This window comes from Phacochoerus africanus, chromosome 8, assembly GCF_016906955.1.
Source record: "Phacochoerus africanus isolate WHEZ1 chromosome 8, ROS_Pafr_v1, whole genome shotgun sequence".
NCBI lineage: Eukaryota > Metazoa > Chordata > Mammalia > Artiodactyla > Suidae > Phacochoerus > Phacochoerus africanus.
Window position 1 is genome coordinate 140,797,290 of NC_062551.1, and position 21,957 is coordinate 140,819,246.

Here is a 21,957-nt window from a genome sequence, read left to right on the forward strand (position 1 = left end):
CTACTAATGAAAATGCTCACCAGAATAGCACCTAGATACAAGACAATTGATAGTATTTGATCCACTTGATGGAAATGAATGAGTTAAAGAGATAAACTTTTATTCAAAGCCAGGAGAATTATGAGTATCTGAAATTTCCAGAGTTCTTGTGATTCATATTTAAATGTAAGTCCCAAAAGCTAGCCCTAGTATAAAACAGTTTCTGGCAAGAGACTCACTTTTTTCCAATGAATAATTTAAAATGGAACTTTTTCCATGTGAACTGTCTTATATCTTGGCAGTAGGCATAGTATTTCAATAATTTATACAATTTTGAATATAATATAGTTAATGCCATAAAAGCAATTTCTTTAATATTGAATTATAAGAGAATGCACTTAGGCCACTGTGACTAATGATCTAGGGTCCAGCAACATAGCAAATTACCTTTTAACCCAATTTTAGGGAGAATCTGTGCATGTAGCCATAGGACTACACTGAGATCTCTTGGCATATAGTTGCACAATAACATTTGGTTGTTAGATTTACAAAGTATAAATAAAGTATTCTCTTTGAGAAAGCAGATAAAAAAACATGATGATTTTAAAATGTAGAATTTGAGGGGGAAACAGAATATTAATATGAATCATAGTTTTATTATTTAAATTTCTGAATGAGATCTGTTCTCAGAATACTTCCTAAGGCAGAACTCCAATCACTCTGGAGATGTCATCATGGTTATTCCATGACAGGTGAGCAACTTACACATTAGTGTGATAATGCAGAGCTTTTGTGAGAAGCCTAGCAATATAATGTGAAAATGGGTCTTTCAAGGCAAATGAATAGGCTAGGGCTTGCCAGGATATAAGGCAGAGATGGCAAGTTGTGTTTCCATGACTGTATCCAGATCACAGAAGGCTTGCAGTGGTTGGTGAGGATTTTGTACACACATAAACCTTTCATAGTTCCTATAGATTTCTACATTATGACAATTTTCCAACATGTGATGATTATCTTCAGTCAGCTGAAAAATTTTTTGAATTTGCAAAATGGTGCCATTTGAGTTGGTGCTAGGGTAAATCCACAATTATTTTGGTGAATTTGTTCAAAAAAATAGACTATTTCATATCTAAAAATCTGTCAAACCTGGACTTCCATTTCTAAATGGAAATATCAGTGGTAGCTGCCTTTCGATTGCTGGTCTCCAGTGTATATGCACACATTTGTTTTTGACCTACCAAAAGGCAGTTTTAAGATGTGTCAACCTAGTAGGTGTTTTGGGTTTTTTCTTCCTCGTTCTTCATATGTTTTCCACATTCTTTTCAATAAGTGTGTACTTCATAATTAGGAAAATACATATCATGTCCAAACAAAAAAGAAACCAGAGTACTTCAGAAAAATCATTATTTTTCTTATTTCTCTGAAATGACACATCTTCTCTGCAAATGTGGAAAATAGCATAGCAAGCTTTAGATATAAAAATCTGCTAAAATACAGTTATGGAAACCTGAGCTTTACAAGGAGGACTCATTGAATCAGAACCGGCTTAACCTCACGAAATCCGGAGCCAGGTGTTACAATATAATTCTATGAGTCCAAGGGTAGACATTGGACTCTCTTGTGTTTCAAAAAATGCTAAAGCAAGCTTTTAGCTATGGGAAATGTTTGCAAAGAAAGCAGCTGAGTTCTAGCATGACACAGTTGGGCTGTTTCCTCTGGTTTATGTGGAGAATAGTTCACTGCCAAAGATGAGGCAAGAAAAGTTCACCCGGGCCATTTTAGAGGGCATTTGCTGGCATGTTTTCAAACAGAACAGTGAATCTGGTCACTGGGTTTATGGGAATAGTGACTATACTGGAAGGAGGTACCTCCTTTCCTTAAGATAAATTCCTGGAAGGGAAATCATTGGCTTATTGGGTTGGATTTTTTTTTTTTTTTAAGTTCTTAATATATACTGCCAAATTGTTTCCAGGAAAAAGATCATTATTAATTCTTAATAAAATGTTATCATCACTAAGGTTTTAAAGGTATAGAGTTGGTTTCTTAAGAAATTTGCTTCCCTAGGTATAGATACTTACATTTGTGTGCTCTAAGGTATTTCAGTTGTGTATTCTTCCTATGTATTTTGTAACTATTTTCTATGGGGAGAAGGGTGAGTTACGAAGGCATTGTAGATTCCCTGTGATATACAACACTGCTCAAAGTGTGCTCTAGCCTTCCTGCTGCTGTTGCCTGAGGGGGTAGCTGCTATTATGGTCCTGATTTTAAGCAGTATTTTATCTTTGAACCATCCAAGTAAAGTGAATCTGAAGCTAGCCTGAGGTACAGCACGGATTTGAACTCTGATACCTAACACTCACATGTAGAGGCTAGCTCTTGATTCTCTAGAGAAGAGGAAGCAAAAAAAAAAAAAACTTTGCAGTACAAAATATTGAAATTCTTATATAACAATGTTGTATTTCTGATTTAATGATGTTTATTCAGCAGATGAGAAACTTGCCTTCAACCAAAAATTTTTAAATCATTAAATAAATACTAAACTACCAAATCTTAGTAGCCTTTCTAAATCAGTAGCCTTTTAAATTTTTTATCACATTTAGTTCTCATATATATTAAGCCTTCTTAATATAACATATATACTTATATTGTATTTGCATACATATGTACACATATATATCATATTTATTTGCAATATATATACATGGAGAGAGAGAGAACCACTGTAAATCTACCTAGCAAACACCTAGGCCTTTCTTTAATAAGAAAATCTCTTTTGAAATTTAAGGATTATTGTTTTCTTTCATCCCACTTGATATAGTCCAAGTATTAGGTAGTCAAGCAAAGATGGAGAGAAGGGAAAAAGAGAAGGAAGCCATTTCCACTTTGATTTTTTTCATAACTCCATATCCTGTGGGGTTTATCACTCTCAGATGCTTACTTTCTTCTCTCCATTGCTGCTTATCTTGATCACTGCTATATGAGTCAGTTCTAGATTTTCCCAAGGGAAAAAACACAGTGTAGAAAAATTGCCTATAGTTCCTTTCACTGAATGCAAGTTATCAAACCATCATCTCTTCTGGGGATAGTTATTTGAAAGCAAATAACTGCTGTAAAGTTGTGAAAGAGACCTCTTTAACTAGAATGGAGATTTTAAATAAATAGGAGGGGGAGGTTTACGGTGAGGTCTTTCTGTTGTCCTGTAAATCAGTTACATTCCAAACCTATTGGTCAAGGATCTCCTGAGTCATGCCCTTCCCACCCAAGGATTCTTAAAAAAAAACCAAAAAAACAAAAAACAAAAAAAACTCATCACTTTATCCTGATGATTCTTCAGGTATAGGAAATTACTGTTTTTAACCATCAAATTCTACTCAAATATCATCTGTTTTGTAATTCCTTATTTAGGATGCTGACCAATTCTGACCCCAAGGGCAGAGTTACATTTACTATTCTCTGTTCCCAAAACACTTTTCAGTACAGAATCCATTTTGTAGGATTTATGATTCCACGTTATAATGAATAGTGGTAAGTCTTTCTAACTCTTTAGACATGGACTCTTTAAGATTAGTCTCCCTAAATCAAATTTGTGCTCAATGTTTGTTGGATGGGTGGATAGATGGATAGATGGATGGATGGATGAAAATAGGTCACTGCCTGCTCTGCCATTTTATATAGCTTGATCCCTTGAATGACATGGTAGATTGAGAAAAATGTATACATAGGTTTTCTAAAAAAGGAAAGCACTAAATTAAGCTACATGATTCAAAGTTTAAAATGAAGTCTGAAAGACACTTTTTCTCCCCCAAACATATTATTTGACCCCCAGAAGTAGTTCTGGCATATTCTATCAGTAGGTAACTCACAAATATGGTAAGTTTGCACTTAAAAGCCACACTTAGCAGTTTTTTTCTCCTGTCACTGTCTGAGTGATGGGATGAGGGGAGAAGCCAGAGAAATCTCTGCAATGTTATAAAATATAAAAAGTCAGTTTATAGTCTATGAGCTGGAGAAAACAATGTTGCTAGTTAGACACAGGCCAGAAAGCCATCAAGCACCCACAAGCAAGCCAATTTAGGGGGAAAAAAATCATAAAACAATTTCTTCTCTCAGTTTGAGAACAGCACCTTTTCCAGGAGGTTTGTTACGTTAACGTAAATCCGCTTTCACTTTCTGGGGGCTGGCCAAGACTGAAAAGGGGAGTGCCAGCCTAGGGAAAGGAAGACTGTTCTTTTGATATTGCCAGCCATTACCAGATATGGGAGTGCAGAAAAAGCCAAGTCTCTGAAGATTTATAGTTTTGTCTAGCTTGTTGACTCAAGCAGTTTGGAAAATCTTCAGAGATATAGTTTATTCGAACTAAGCCAGACTCCAAGTCTATGGAGAGGGGAAAAAAAAAGCAGAAATAATATGTACACACGCTTAGAGTCAAACACTTTTGACCCTAAATTTACATAGCTTCTCAAGAAAAAAAAAAAATACTCAATCCAACATACACCATCTTGCCCAAGATGTGATAGCCCATTCTGTTAAAAATACATTTATGATTATTGTCCTATTATTTCTGTGGGTTTGCATGGCAAAAACTATAGTAGGCAATGCACTAAGGAAATATCATCCTTTTAAATAAGTTAAAAGAATATTGAATCCCTAGTCTTGTGGAATCCTTGAAAAAAGTCGTGTAGGACCCTTGGCCTCATAATTACAGTTTCACTATATTCTCAAAATTTCTATTTTATCATCCTTGCAGTGGTATGAAACCTATGGGAGATCATCATTATGAAGCCAAAGAAATATTATCTTAGCACATAAAAAAACAATAAAACAACTATTATTGAATATTCCGTATGTGTCAGGCTCTTTTCTAGGTGCTTGTAATAAGTCGTTGAATAAAGTAAACAAGGTTCCTACCCAAGGCCTTTTCTTATGTTTTATAAAGATAAGATAGGCAATAAACAGGTAAGGGAATAAATACCAATGACAGTGACAGATTGCAAAGAATACTAAAAGGAAGAGACTGCAAGAGGAGGGTGTGTGAGAAGGGACAGTGTTGTGGGTGCAAATGCTTATTTCCACAGGACGCATACCCAGAGAACTCTATCTTGCTTTACGATGGTCAAAGTCATCAGGGACATAACACTTTGAGATGAAATTTAACCTTTTAACGTTCCACCAGCACTTCACATTTCAGTTTTTCTTCTTTGTGGTAAATTTTTGAGGTGGCAAAAGTCACGATGGGAGAGGTGAGTCAAGCAGGACATCAAAGAGATGGAGTCACTAGTGTTTTTATTTCTTGTTTGACATAGTGAACATGTTTGGGAGACAGGACTAGAGATTGTGTCCATAATTCAATTAGATGTATTAACGCCTTTAAAGGTTTTTTTAGTAATGAGTCTATAGCCTAGATACTGAATGGGAAGACCGTACCCTTGCTTATAAAACACTGATGTGATTTTTACACCCTAAGGAAGCAGGTAATTTTTTGTACCCAGAATATTGTGCTTATGGTAATTATTCAACTGATGTTTTTTCAATAATCTATGAGTGTTCGTGGGCCGAATTAAATATATACTCCATCTACCTTTTAGCCCTGGCAACCTAAAGAAGCCCTATGAATGGATTTGTATGTACTGTGGCCTTTCACAGACTCTAACAACTTAAGAATTTGATGGGGCATTTAATTGATTCTAGTGAACCAAGGCAACTTTCCAGATCAAACAGTCCATGTATTGTATTTATTTACAGTGAAGATAGCCATCAAATACATCCTCTAAGGATTTTCAGTGTTATATGTGACCCAACTTCACTTCTCATGCAATTTCGTATGTGTGTGGACTCAGAAATTTTATCTGTTATTTCTGAAAACCATCTGCACAGACTTTAAAAAAAAATTTCCATTTGGCCTCCATTGTGCACCAGAGCAGAGCCGGAGCATGAGGACACTGCCAAGGCCCTCAGCTCTGACTGCTTCAGACCAGCATCTTGTCACCGTCCCTGCATGGACTTTTAATATAAAATAAAACAATGTGCTCATATTCCTGTGTTGTACAAATTTGTCACACTTATGTCAACATCTCAAATTTTTAACGGTTCTGTTCTGAGACTATGAGATGAATTGTTGGAAGGAATTTAAGTTACTAACCTGTAAAGGCTGCTCTTTAAATAAACAAAATTATTTTATTTATATATTTCAGAAATTATGTATACAGTTAAAAAAAAAAGGCAACCATGAAGACACTCACAAACTCAATTGCACATCTAGTGCAAATGGTAGGGGATTATCTCAAATAGCTAGCTGTATGAAGATCATTAGCATTTGGTTAGATTATGTATTCTAAGATTTTCCTTACTGAAAATGTGCTATACCTTGTCTGAGGACACCATGATAGATGGCTCAAAAGGGAGAAGGCAGTTGGGACAATCAGGTTGCGTGCTTTCTTGTAAAACCAGCAAGAGATTTGAATTTCCTTTAGGTAATCTAAGTCTATAAATACATCTAAATATGCATCATCCCCTCACCATGACGTCACCCAAGAGGAGCTGAGGACAAGATGCTAAAGAGGAGTTGAATTTGAGTCCTCTGGATAATTAATTAAAGGCAAAGTAGGTTACTCATTTGAAGGCCCAAGAGTGATTCCTTTAAATGCATATGGGAATTTAAAAAAAAAAATTCACTCCCAACCCTGTTGTTTAGAAAGTTCCCAGTGTTCATCAGTCTCTCTAACTAGCAATGAGCAAGAATTAATTATGAACACAGGAGTAAAGTTGTATGTATCCTCAATTTGGGTCCTGTTAGGAAAGAGATATTCTGTGATTTAGTATGAAATCTAGAACTTTTACCTTTCATTTTTTTTATGCTGTCATAATGATGATAATGTTATAATAATTATTTCCTGTGAATTAAACAACTATACATTTAGATGAATAACATATCCCTTTCTTAATCTGTTCTAGGTCATAAGTACTTGAATAATGTACAAAGCAGTCCAAAATCCTCATTAAAATGTATAGTTACTTAATGACTTAAAAGTTGTTGAATTGATTGAACACATTTACTTCCTTTTAAACAATTTATTTTTAAGTCAAATTAATCAATAAAGAGGTTGAAGGAGTTTGAAATGTGGTATATAGAAAAGGAACAGACATCTAGAATAGTAAGTTATTTTAACTCCTCATTTTATTGTTTTTCTATGCACGCACATAGAATATTGGTCATACTATAAGATGCACTGCCTTGTCATTCAGAAAATTTAGTAGAGTTCTTCCCACCTGTGTGCATGCATCATTTATACACAAACTGTAATCCAGAACCAGATGGTCTTAAGATGCCTAAGACATTACCATTCTTCCCTGCTCCTGCCACCCAGGATAGAAGCATCACTTTTCTCTTCCTTTATATCTTAGCTTAATGTTCCCCACAATCATCCCAAACACCTTCATACCACATCTTATTCTAAAGGCAGAACTAACAATATCTCCATTTCTGTTGTCTTACATTGAGATTATTAATAGTTCTCTGTTATAAATAGCACTATAGTGGGTAACTTGGTGCATAAACTATCCTTCATGGTTTGCTTTAAAAGAAATGAATGCAAAATTAATCCCTGATGATTTGAGGGCATACTTCAATGTTGTAAGTTTATTTTTATCAGACATCTGTTACTCGGGTAAAATAGGGAAGGAAATGTGAAAATATTTGTGTTCTCTTAGTTTCTTCCCTATTTGCCTCCCTCTTTCAATTTTAAGTTCCTCGAGGTCAAGGATTATGCTTTGAAATGTTTGCATTTCCTGTGAGTTCAGAATTATTCCCTCCATGAATATTCAGTAAAAGTTTTATCTTGAACTGAATATGCAATGACTGGATATTTAGCAAAGCAATGCCTGCTGTTGCCTCCACAAGCTACAGTGCATGTGAAGGATTTCATTGGCCCTCTTTACATACACACAACATCTGCTGCCAACAGGTGATGCATTCTGGGGAGAAGAGCCTTGCCAGAGGGATTTTCCCTTTCTGACATTCTCTTTCCAGATGTTTCTTTCCTGTAGCATATCTTGAATTATGGGGTGTCAGCAGGTGATTGCAATGACTGAGATGACATATCACACCTGGAATTCAACAGTCTTCCCCTACCATAGATGTTCCCATGGTTAAATGTCAAATCTAGATTTATTGCTAAGGGACTTGGCTGTTTGTCTGCAAAATCAAGTATTGTGCTTGATATTAGTTTATCACTCATGATTACCACTTTAAATATAAGTAAATGTGTAAAGATGAAACCATTTTAAGATCAGATAAAATTGGCAAAGTAATTTAATTTAGAGGCTAGAATGTATGGTCCTATGGCACCCCATAATTTATGTTACATATATGCAACTCTGTCCCAAGTTTGACATATATTAATAAACTAGGCAGACTACAGTGATCTTTATGATCTTTATTTACTATCTTCTCTGTAAAGAAGGAAACTATTAAATAACTTTTTATTTAGTAGTAGATATTGGTATTTGTATATATGTATGTGTGTGTGCGTACATACGTATATGTGCATACGTATGTACACGTAGATTTCATGGTTAACTGTATCACACTGATACTTATATCTACATATACAAGGGATATTTTTAGTTTAATGTTGGAGAGTTAATAAAAATAAACCTACAACTCACCAGTAAGTCATGTGTATTTTTCTCTACTTTCTTCCTAGGGTATTTTAATGTCTTTATTTCTGTTCTGTTTCAGTTAAGCTAAAAAGAGTCTTCTGTTTGGAATGATTTTTATTTGTTTCTATTATTTGCCTGAGAAGAGCTCACTGAAGAGTTTAATGATAATATGTTTTAAATGTCAATTAAAGTATGTCATTTAAAAACAGTTACAATAGTATATCACTTACAAATAAGCCTTTTCCTCAGTCATATCAACAGTTATGTATAATCGAATAGTTTATATTTGTAATCAAATCATCCCAGATTTCTTATAGCAGAGTTTTGCTTCCATTAAAAAATCAAAGATGATATTCATAGTATGGATGGTTAATTTGTCCTTATGATAGATTTCAGTTACTGGGTTTTTTTTTTAAATAACTGTGAAAACATATCTCTTGCATAAAGAAACCCTAGGAATGAAGCAATGAGAATTTCACTAAAAAAGCATGTTTTTCTAGGAATTATCAATGTGTCTAATTGCCACTTATTTAGCTTTGACCTGTAACTTCAACATACTATAATTTTTACATTGTAAACCAAAACTTATGGCACAGGTTAGTCACATATACTACCAAAATCATGAAGTTTTAAGAGCAATTTTAAGGCAAATGAAAAAAGCAGTACTGAAATTAAATTCAAACACCAAATATGTGTTTTAAGACATTGAATAATAATAGCTAGCAATGATGCCAGGAACTTATCTAAGCCTTTTAATGTATGTTGACATATTTAATCCTCATAGCAGAAAAAAAAATGGGGTTTGTACTATTATTAACTCCAGCTTTCAGATGAAGACCTTAGGCTGAGATAACACAGCCTAACTCATAGAGGAGGCAGGATTCATACCCATATTCTATAAGGATTAAATGATACCATTTGGTATTTGAGCGAATACAGGCATTTTCACCATGGAAGTTAATTTAGGTATTTTATTATCCAATATTCTCAAAGTTTATTCCATGATCACTAGTTTCATCAAATGCTCTGTGATAGAAGCTTCCATAGTCTAATACATCAAAAGAAAAGTGCGTCATGATATTTCCCCTTTCACTCTTGGAGATTTAAAGGGCAAAAAGTCATAGCAAAGGATCTAGGAAATCTCAAAGTAAAGAGATCTGTTTCAACCAGTAGTTTCCATCCATCACTGACAAGAAAACTTACGTTGAACACATCTTTCACAGCCCTTAAAATTTGTGTACTTTAGAACATAAATGCTCATAAAGCCCAGCCCTACTATTTGGCAGATTAGAAAATTGAGGCCCAAATTGCCTTTGTGACCCTGAAATCTTACATCCCAATTTTGTACGTTTTATTTCACTTAGCTCTTAAATCGGCATACAATGTAACCGTGCTGCTATTTTAAGTTTCTTCCAGATTTCCCTCTTTCTTTTATTACTTTAACAGGAAAGTCATCATTAGAGTGAAGATACATGGAGGGGATGGCTATACTCTAGTTTACTTAATACGGAGTATTCATAATAAAATTTAATTTAAGCAATATTCAAACTTTTTTGTTATTAAATATTTAAATCACCCTGAAATATGTCATATCTGAATATTAGATAAAATTAAAACCAATCAAAAAACAAAAAAACTCCAAGAATCCTGAGGACCTGAAGAACCTATCTTTTAGGTGATGATCATGGGCCATAAGTGCATTTCACCACCATGGTTTTACTGCATGCTGTCATGGAGTTAATCATATGTAGTTCAACAGACTTTTATATATTTTTTTTCTGACACTGCATGTTTTGCCATTTCAGTTCCTCCGAAGATATATGACATCTCAAGTGATATGACCATCAATGAAGGAACCAATGTCACCCTTACTTGTTTGGCCACTGGGAAACCAGAGCCTTCCATTTCTTGGCGACACATCTCCCCATCAGGTAAAGCAGAACTATATCACTGTTGTTCGTGCTGTTCAATATCCTCCCGTAACTTCCCTTTGGAACTTAAGTCAATTAATTTTTTAAGCTTTTCTGAGGTAGGCAGGGTGTGCGTTTTTATACTTATTTGTTATACCTAAATGCATGTAGTTCACAAAAGTTAAATGAACATTTTCTCTCAGAGCCCAGGGTAGAACTTAGGTCTCTTGATTCCTAGCCAAGGTTATTTTCACTTTGTATACTGGATAATCACAAATCAATAGACAAAAGGCTCAAATGGAAACATCACAAGAGAAATATCTTCATTTAAATGTGTAAAGCTTTTATTCAATCGGCATTCACATGTTAACAGGCCAGCATGAACTGCTAAGGTAATCAGGGGAGAATGAAATTATACAAATTATGAGGTTGCTGGGTCTAATTTCAAACTGCAGTTCAGAATCAAGGATTTGGCAGTTAGAATTAGATTTTAACTGATGACAGATCTAAGAACCCAAGAGTTTAAGTAACTTACACAAGATCACATAGCTAGGTGAAATGAAGGGATGTAACATGCTCATCTGGCATCTGGTGCTTCGGATACAGGGCTCATCCTCCTAAAGAAATTACCAGTTGTAGGAAATTTGGAATAATCATCATCAAAACAGGTCTGTTTTCACAGTTGCAACTCTAACCGAATCATCAATTTGTGAAAATTTAAATGTTTGAACTTTTAAATGTACCATGGAAATAAAAATGGTACTTTTAATGAATAGAACCCCACCGCATTTCGTATAAACAAATAAATGATTTTTATTCGTTTCACATTTTTGGTAGAAATAACTCGAACTGGGCTTGTATGAGGAAATCACTTTTAAAGAAATCATAAAGAAATCATAGAGGTACATTTTATGTTGGCACAGAACGAGTACAATTAGAACATCCATTTCATCTGCTAATGCTTTCTTTAATATCACTTATCCTTAAGTGTCTTTTCAGTTTCCTCATTTATGCAGTAGGTCTAATGAGACTTACTCACATTATACACTTAGTATTACTATTAATGTGAGAAAAATCAATATAACAGCAATATATACTTATATAATATGCATTATGGCCCCTATAATATTTCTGAATCAGGAGTGTTCTCTTGACTGCCCACATTTCACTCTCTAGAGTGGCTACAGAATCATGAAACTGATATGTGAGCACTGACTTAGTGACTGGACTGTCCCTGGGGTTTAGGTAAGACAAACTCAGGACAAGCAATTAGAATACATGTGCTTCAACCTCAGCCTCCTTATCCATCATCAGTTCAGCAAATCCTAGTGCAAATTTCTTAGCCTCAGTTCCATCAGCTAGTTTCCTACTTTCCAAAAATCGAATAATAAAAATCCCTGGCCATAGTGAGACTGAAAAAAGATAATAAGCATAAATGTGCTTTAAAAAGTCTAAGGTGATATGCAAATGTAAGGCTGATTCTTAATCATTCTTCTAGGGATTTAAATATGATAGTAAAATATAATTTTTGTGAGAATGAAGCACAAAATCTCCATTTTCATGTAATTTAAGATTAATATTTTGGATATAATCCTGCTTTGCAGTGCTTTTTATTATGTAGATTCTTTTTTTTAAGTGCTTGGATACATTTTAGTTTAATTAAATACCATGCATGTTGGTTAGTGAAGTTATTAGAATAATGATAGTGGATAACATCATGAAGCTGAAAGAAGACAGATCGGGTTTATAAATTAAACTGTGCCTAGATTTGTTTTTTTCTGATCGTACAATACAGAGCAAATGAGTAAAATTAGCGTAAATATTAACTGTTATCTAATGAATAGCTATTTATAGCTGACATGTTTATACATGCTTCCAATAATTACAAACTATAATTTGTTAATGATCTATATTCAAATACTCAGCAATGTGTTTTAACTCGTCTGATAATTCTATTACCTTTCTTCAACCTATATATTTGAAAGCAAAATTTTAAACTTCATTCATGTGTCTGTATTTTACCCCCCCAAAAAAATCAATATTTTGCATATTCTTCACTTTTCTTTTTCTCTGTCACAAAAGAAAATGTATTTCAGGTATCAGCATGCGAATAGTGTTTTGTGTTAAAAACAGATACAAATAGACTTCCTGTCGATATTAGAAGTAATGACTAGTTTTTGTACATGTGTGATTCGTTTAGATTTTTTTTTTCTATCAGTACCTTTGGTAATTCTTGCTGACTCATTCATGGTCTATTCGGTTTTAAAAATCATTTTAAAAAAACGGTTGGGAGTTCCCATCATGGCTCAGTGGTAACGAACCGGACTAGGTTCCATGAAGATAGGGGTTGGATCTCTGGCCTTGCTTGGTGGGTTAAGGATGTGGCATTGCTGTGAACTGAGGTGTAGGTCTCAGATGTGCTCAGAACCTGCGTTGCTGAGGCTGTGGTGTAGGGTGGCAGCTACAGCTCGGATTCAACCCCTAGCCTGGGAATTTAACATATGCGGCTGGTGCAGCCATAAAAAGACAAAAAAAAAAAAAAAAGATGGTCACAGGAAAGTAGCTCCAAGGAGCTTCCCTAATCTCTGGAAAAGTTAGGTTGACGGTTCAGCCACATCACAGACATCACCTGAACCAAATGGGGTTGCCATTCTACTTGTTCAAACAACTCAGTATACTTTACCTAAAATATCTTTCCTGATACTTTCCTGGATATATGAGTTTCCTTAGAGTTACTTATACTAATGATTTCTTTCTATATTTTCTATATGTAGAAATTTATTTCAAATTTATACTAAAAATGCTACAGAAATAACACAAAGTACCCCCTATGTCCTTTATTCAGTTTTATCCATCATTTTTCCCATTTGCTTTACCATTTGCATATGTGGAGTATGCAGAAAATTGTTTTATTGAATTATTGCAGAGAACAACTTGCATATATCAGGCCCTTTTCTCCCTAGTTATTTCAGTATGTATTTCCAAAAAAAGGACATTTTCTTGCATAACCACAGTGTAGTTTTTGACTTTTGTACATTTAACATTGGTATTATACTTTTATCCCATTATTATCCATATTCCAGTTTGGTCTTCTGATGGATTAGCGTCCTTTAGAGCATTCTTTTCCTTTTAGTATAGAATCCAAGTATTATATTTAATTGTATTTACTTTAGTTGTATTTTGTATTTGTAAGTTGTATTTACTTTAGTCCTCTTTAGTCTGAGGACTAATTTCTTAGTCTTTCTTAGTCTTCCTTGACATTTTTCAACAACGCATGTAATCCTTTTTAAAAAATAGGGAATTTCTCATTTGGGGTTTGACTCATGTTTCCTTATGATTAGATTCTAGTTATGCCCATCTGTGATTAAGTAAGTAAAGCTGTAACTTCTCAGGGAATGATATCCAAAGGCTCAGGATATTCATCCATACCTCATTTGTGATGCCTATTTTGTCTTCCCAGTCAAGGTGTTGTCTGATTTCTGCATTGTATAGTTCCTTATTTTCTTTATCACGCTATCAATAAGCAGTAGGAAGAGTTTTAACACTTAGCATGCAGATCTCCATTACTTGTCAACTCTTCTCCTGGATTTGGCATATCAGTGCTTCTTCGATGAATCAGTCTTTACTGTGATGATTACAAAATGATGATTTTTCTAGCTTCAACAATCTTTCTGTTTTTATCAGTTAGCACTTGACTTTCTACTGAAAAAAAAAAAACAAACTTCACTTTCCCTTATTTGTTATTTAGCTGTTTGGTTAATTATTTATTATAGCAGGTACTCATGGATTCCCAACTTTTTAAACCTATTTATAATGTTACTATGATTATTGTGATGCTTAAATTGTCCCTGATTTGGTTGGCCTGTAGGTGTCATTTCATTCTGACTCCCGTGTCGTTTTGATATGACATCATCTTTTTTTTAGCACTTTCCTACTTTCTGGCATAACATGCCAGGCTCCCTCTATGTCTTTCCTGTCCCAGATCTGGAATCGACCATTTTACTTTACTTCAAACAGTTGGCCACCATATGCATAGGAGTTAAGACGATAACATATTGATTTAAAATACATAACTCTGTTGATCTATCTACCTTATAGTAAATCTACCAGAAACTTATACTTCCTATGATAGTCTATTAACCACAAGAAAAATAATTTCAGTACAGGAGGTAGATCGTATTTTCTTTGGTTTTATCTAAAGGCAATCCGGGAACTGGGCCTGGAACCTGGTATGTAAACAAAGAGTACTTATATAATTGATAGTAAAGAAAATTATATCAAAGAAAGTATAGGGAATTATTCTGTCACTAGAGATTTAGATATATTTGCATATCTTTATTTAAAAGAGATCCTACTGTTTTAACTAATCTGACTGGTTCCTTATCTATTTAGAAAAATTTCACATTCTTTTCAAAGTTCTTTCTATAAGATACATGATTTCCTTTTCTACCAATAATGTATTAGGCATCAGATGGCACCAATATAGCACAGTGATTATGATCATGAACTTGTTGTCAGTCAAAAGTAGGTCTGAGACCCAACTCTTCTTCTTATAAACTGTAAGATCTTAGACAACATTGTTAAGTCCTTAAACTTCAAATATAAAATGGTGATACTTAATTGTACTTAATTCATAGAATTATTATGAGGATTAAGTGGAATAGTATAGGGCATTGAGCAGAATTCATGACTTAGAGTAAATCCATAATATTAGCTATTAGTTTACTACTGAAATGTATTTGAATGTCTGACCAAGTGGAATCTCCAAGCCTGTTTCTGAAATGGAGCTATTACAGCCCTTGAATGCAATTCACACAGCTGTTCTCAAAAGTTGTGATATCATGAAACTGAAACTCACTGAAAACTTCTAGAGAACATTGACAAGTTTACACAAGGCATTTGATTTTGAATAGAAAGATAAAGTAAAATACTTAATCACAATCTTAAATCTAGATCCAGTCAGAAAAACAATAGGAAAACTTAAAAAGATAAATTTTAAAATAATAGATTATAGATAACAAATGTGGAAGCATTTTGAAGGCCTCTGTCATATTTCCACTTATTATTCATTGCTATTTGTCTTAATCTCTGCTTCCTAGTTCATTCCTATTCTTTGATATCTGGAATCTCCAGAGATATTCTTACATTACCCTGCTGGTGTTTATAGTCTAACAAAGATATTCTTTTGGTTCTGACTCAAAAATATGAGCATGAACACTGGGCTGTGTATCTCAAACACTTTTTCATTTAATTTTTCTATGCTTAGTGCTTTTTAAAAGGATAGTCTCATTCAAATTATCCATAGGAATTAAGGTTATTGCCTAACTAAAGATAGACTGTTCAGTTAAGTTCTCTTTGTCCTATTTTTTTCGGGATTCCATCCATCCTTCCTTACTGTCAGGTCCTCATTCCATTAAATACCCTTTCTTCCTGTATCTTTAACCTCTTTTCCTCTATTAACACAATCCTGTCCACATTTAAACAAAGATCAAGTCATTCTTTTTTGAAATCAATCTCTTGACACTGATCGTTTTTGCTTAATCAATCATTATTGATTAGCATGAAGCCTGGCACAAAGCAGAGGCTCTATAAGTACTGCAGAGTTAATGGATGCTGCTCTCTGCCCTTGCTTCCCACATGGCTTCTTAGAAATAGAAATCAAAATTTGAAGAGATAACAAGGTACTGACAGATGTATTTACATCTAAAAAGTATTTCCTTTCTGATATCTCCCCACTTCCTTTATCTTCCTAATATAAATACACACACATACACCTAAATATGAATCAGCCCTTTATTTACCTTTTACCTACAATATGACTGCACTTCTGTGTCACTGTGACTTATGCTGTGAGATATATAGATAGATAGATAGATAGGTAGATAGATATATGTATTTGATCTTCATGCCAGTTCTGGTACTGGGCTGCTAAAAATAATGGAATAACCTGTCAGTATAGTGAGTGACAACGGTATTTTTTGTTATGTTAATGGGGTGATATTTGGAGCAGACCTAAGGTTGAGGGCTGGTTACCAGGTGAACCAACCATTTGATTAGAGGGTTGCAAGTTTCAGTTCCACTCCACTGACCTCTAGGGAGGAAAGAGCCACTAGAGGTTCAATCAATCCTCAATGGCCAGCGATTTCATCAATCACACCAATGTAATGAAGGTTCCATAAATAATGCAGAAGAACAGAGTTTGGAGAACTCTGGTTTTGTGTACAAGTGGAGGTTCAGGGAGAGGGGTATACCCAGAGAGCATGGAAGCTTCTCCCCTCATCCTTCCCCATACTTTGCCCTGTGCATCTCTTCTATCTTGCTCTTTCTGATACATCCTTTCATAATAAACCAATAGTCTAATCAAATGTTTCTCTAAGTTCTGTAAGCTGTTCTAGCAAATTAGCAAACCCAAAGATGGGGTCATTTTGGAACCTCTAATCTATGGCTGATGGGAAGCATGTTACTGAACCGAACTTGTGTCCATTCACCTGCCATGTAGCAAAGTCAATTTACTGTCACCAAGTTATGATGAATGAAAGTATAGTGTTTTTTGCAGGGACAGGCAAGGAGAATGGGCAGCTCATCCTCTAAAGACCCCAATTTCCTTGATGGCTTTCAAGGAAGTGTTTTTAAAGGCAACATTTTGTGTGAGCTACAGAGTGCATGACTTTCTTCTGATGGGTTGGTGATGAGGTATCAAGACAGTGTTTTAGGGATCTTAATCATCAGCCTTCTGGTTCCAGCCAGTCTGAGGTCTGTGTGCTTGGGGTTAGCATGTAGTTACCATCATCCACCTGGGCAGAGGGGATCTTATTCTCTGCATAACTTCAAAAATATGCATCTGATTGTTATGTATATTCCTTGAGGAGGAACTAAGACTCTTTTATCACCTATTGTTTATTGACTTGCTTTTCCTTTGTTTCTGCATTCTCTTGCTATTCTAATTAGTAACTGCATGAGTCTGTTCTTTGGAACTCAGGGAAGGCATAGGAGAACCAGAACCAAAGCATTTTTCTACAGATAAGAAGCTGGGGACAAAGAGAGGCTTTTGTACCAGTGAGGGCCTCACAGGGGCCTGTTCAGTTTCAAGCACAGATGATAAACTGGCCTTGCTCCTGGTTACTGTTAGAGCAAAGAAATCTTATAGTACTGAGCCCTTAATCTGCGGAATCCAGTACTCTCTCTGGGTTGTGCAGAATTGAATTGAATTACAGGACATCCTCCTGATGTCAGATAACTGCTTAGTGGTGGGAAACCCCCCATTACTATGTTGGAATTCCATTAATGTAAAGAGCATCTTGCAACAAAGAAATTTTTAGCTAATATGGTTCAACTGGCATGTATCCATTACTTTATATACTCTAGAAAAAATGGGAGGTTCTTGTATATACTTGTCTCATAAGCCTCAAAACTGAACTGTGAGATGGGTATTGTTATCCTCATTGTGCATATAACATGGAACAAAGATTATTTAAATAAATTGCCCCAAATTAATATGAGTTTCTTTTATTCCACTTTTTACCTTGAAATAATTACAACCTCACAGGAAGTTATGAAGTTAATTCAGAGAGCTTCCACATTCATCCATTTTCTTCCATTCATCCACTTTCTTCCATTAGTAACATCAACTATAACTGTATGAGACGAAAACTAGGAAAGGATATTAGTGCAATGTATGCATGTAGTTCTGTATCATTTCATCTTGAGTTGATTTGCAAAGCCACCGTACAATTAAGATTCAGAACTGTTCCCTCAGCACAAAGATTTACTTTATGCTGTCCTTTTAGAGTCACATCAACTCCTTCACCATACACCATCCCTAGCCCCAGCAACCACTAATTTGTCTTTTATCTCTTTAATTTTATCATTTATAAAATGTTATGTAAATGAAATTATCTAGTATATGACTTTTTGAAATTGGCCCTTTTGCTCTTGAAATTAATCTGAGTTGTAGCATTTTACTCAATAGTTTATTCCTTTTTGTTGCTGAGTAATATTTTGTGATATGAGTGTACTATAATTTTTTTAACCATGAATGTATTATAGAATACTTTGCTTGTTTCCAGTTTGGGGCTATAACAAATAAACAATGCTATGAACAATCTTGGGTTTTATTTTTTTCATTTTAGAAATTTTCAACCCACATTTGTTGTTATATTTTAAATGAGTATTTTGCAGACAGCATACAGATAAGTCATATTTTTATACACTGTAATAATCTCTGCATTTTGATTGGTGTATTTAGACCATTTTCATTTAATTATTGATTCATGAGGGCTTATGTCTGATGTCTTTTTCTTTTGTGTTTTATTTGTACCCTCCCCCCTTATTTCTCTGCTTTCTTTTTCTTGTCTTTGTGTTACTTGAGCACTTTTTATTTTCATTTTTTAATTTTTTTTTCTTTGTACAGCCACACCTGTGGCATATGGAAGTACCCAATCTAGGGGCTGTAACAGAGCTGCAGCTGTGGCCTACACCATAGGCACAACAACATCAGATCTGAGCCATGGATGAGGCAACACCAGATCCTGCAAGGCCAGGACTGAACCCACATCCTCACAGAGTCTATGTCGGTTCTATAATCCACTGAACCACAGCAGGAACTCCACTTAAGCATTTTTTAGAATTCTATGTTGTTTAATTTGTAGTATTTTTGAGTGTGTCTCTTGGAATAGTTTTTTAGTACTTTCTCTATGAGTTACATCATACATACATAACTCATCATAGTGTGAGGGTATTTACATTGTACTAGTTCCAGTGAATTAGAGAAGCCGTACCTCCATCTACTCTCCCACTTTTCTAATATACGTATGTGAAAATATTTTCTCCACATAGTGAGAACTACATCGGGCAGTGGAATAGTTTTTTGTTTCACATGTCAAATATGTATATTGGAAGACTCAAAAGAAGGAAAGTATTTTGTATTTACCGATCTTTTTACTTTTGCCATTGTTCTTCCTTTCTTCTCAATGTTCTGTTTCCTTCATTTCTATTTGGCAAACTTCCTTTCCCTTTTTTTTTTAATAGTAGGTGCACTGGAGACAAATTCTCTTAGTAGTCTTCATCTGAGAATGTCTTCATTTTACCTTCATTCATAAAGAATATTTTGCTTAGGATAAAATATTAAATTTAATAAAACAGAGCAGTCATTATTTTACATTCAAGTAGACTTAGAGTGGCCTTAAGGCAATATTTGGAAATCATGTGGATCAAAGTATAGAAACTTTGAAAAATAAAAAATGGTATTTTCCATGTTTTCCATAAATATTGCTATGGAATATTAGCATAAACTTTTAATCAAAGATAAAACATATTTTTCCAAACTAAGAGATTTTTAAGGACTTTAAGATTTTTAAATGAGAGATGTTTCAGGGTAAACAGAGTAAACAAAGTCAAGGATTCATTAGATCATTTTTTAGCAACCTAAGATCCGTGGGCCAAATTAGCCTATTGTCTATTTTTAGATGTTGTTTTTGTTGTTGTTGGAATACAGCCACATTCACAACCTTAGATATTGTCCTCAGCTACTTTCATACTGCAGTGGTAAAGCTGAGCAGTTACAATAGACACCATATGACCCACAAAACCTCAGCCATTTACTTTCTGGTCCTTTAAAAAAAATTGTTGACTTCTGCATTAGATATTTTAAAAGAGGCTTGGGTTTTACATTTTGGTTTCCAGCTGCATAATATACAGGTTTAAAACATTAAATTTCTCATAACCTTTAAAGATACTTACATATAATCTTAAGATAGAGAATGCTAATTACTAATTAGCAGAAAAAATAGTTAGAAAAAATGGAAACAATATCTAAAAACCATGAACACTGCAGAAATCAGTTGTTTAAAATAATTCTGAAACTATTTCAAGTCATCACAGGAACTAACTAGAAAATACTACTTTCTATTTGTGTTCTTGATCCCACTGTCATTCCCCTCTTGTGAAAGAAATTTGTCTTTGAAATATTTGTGTTTGGGCCAACACCAAGGGTGAGATGATGAAGAGTTTGTATATGTGTGCTCCTTGCAAGCTGGCAGCCTGTCCCCCAAACACTATAATTCTTTAAGGCTCTTTTTTCAGGTTTGCAATCCTGACACTGCACTTTGCTCTTTAATGTTGAGAAGAAAAAATTCAGTAAAACTAGCAATTTATGCTCATGACATTTCAACAATACCAGATCTTCAGATTGCAAACTCTTGTTCTAGCCCCATTGTAGAGTTGCACTCTATGTGGAGCTTTTGTGAATTTCCATAATGGCTTTGCATAATGGATGATTATATAATGAATGAATCTACATAATCATGGCAAGTTAAACTTTTACCATAAGACTGCACACTAATAATTTATATATACAGTTAAAATTGCCTCTTTGTTCTGAGAGTTTTCTTTATGATTTTAACTTTCATTTGTCTAGTTCCAAAATCCCCTCTACTTCTATCCAGTTAGTAGTGGGCTATTTGGAATTGTTTGTATTCAGAATCCTTGATGCCTGCTATTTGAATATAGAAAGCAAGAAAATTTTCGGTATTTTAGGACAAATATAAGGCTAAAGAATGAGCCTGATGATATGATGAATCAATATAAGAGATAATCCATTATTCTCAGAGGAAAGTGCTTACCCATATAAAACAGAAAACAGGAACCCACCAAACATTTCAAAGCATTTCATAAAAGATCTTTTCTTTTTTTCTAGAGCCGCACCTGTGGCATATGGAGGTTCCTGGGCTAGGGGTTGCATCAGAGCCGTAGCCTCTGGTCTATATCACAGCCAGAGCAATGGCAGATCCAAGCTGTGTCTGTGACCTACACCACAGTTCACAGCAACGCTGGATCCTTAACCCACTGAGCAAGGCCAGGGATGGAACCTGCGTCCTCATGGATGCTAATCAGATTCATTTCCACTGAGCCATGAAGGGAACTCCTTTTTTTTCTTTTTAAATGAAAGGTGATTTTCTGAGAGAGCAGGAGCATTAGGGAAATAATAATACCACTCTAGATTATGTTTCCCCTTAATGGACTGAATTTAGAGATAATCATTGGCATAAGACTAATTATATTTTAGGAATTAGATTTCTCTAGTGTTTTTCTTGAGTGATTTCAGTGTCTTGTTACATGTATTATGGAAAGGTATTACAAGAATGGTTATGTCTAAACAACTTAGGGGCACGTTTAAAGGTTATCATCTTAGAAAATGCAGCTTTTACTTTGGTTATAAATTTCATGCTAATTCATTCCTTTTTTTTTTTTTTTCTTGTCTTTTTGCAATTTCTTGGGCCGCTCCCGCAGCATATGGAGTTTCCTGGGCTAGGGGTCAAATCGGAGCTGTAGCCACCAGCCTGCACCAGAGCCACAGCAACGTGAGATCCAAGCCTCCTCTGCAACCTACAACACAGCTCACGGCAACGCCAGG

The 21,957-nt window shown here is 34.7% G+C and overlaps 1 protein-coding gene across 1 annotated transcript in view; it reads left to right on the top strand.

The window, feature by feature from the left end:
- Positions 1-21,957, top strand: part of NEGR1 (neuronal growth regulator 1) — an 873,593-nt gene that overhangs the window by 484,495 nt on the left and 367,141 nt on the right. Inside the window, exon 3 of the mRNA XM_047788645.1 lies at positions 10,443-10,568. Within this exon, the coding sequence (XP_047644601.1) occupies positions 10,443-10,568 (126 nt within the window). The remainder of the gene's footprint in view (positions 1-10,442; positions 10,569-21,957) is intronic.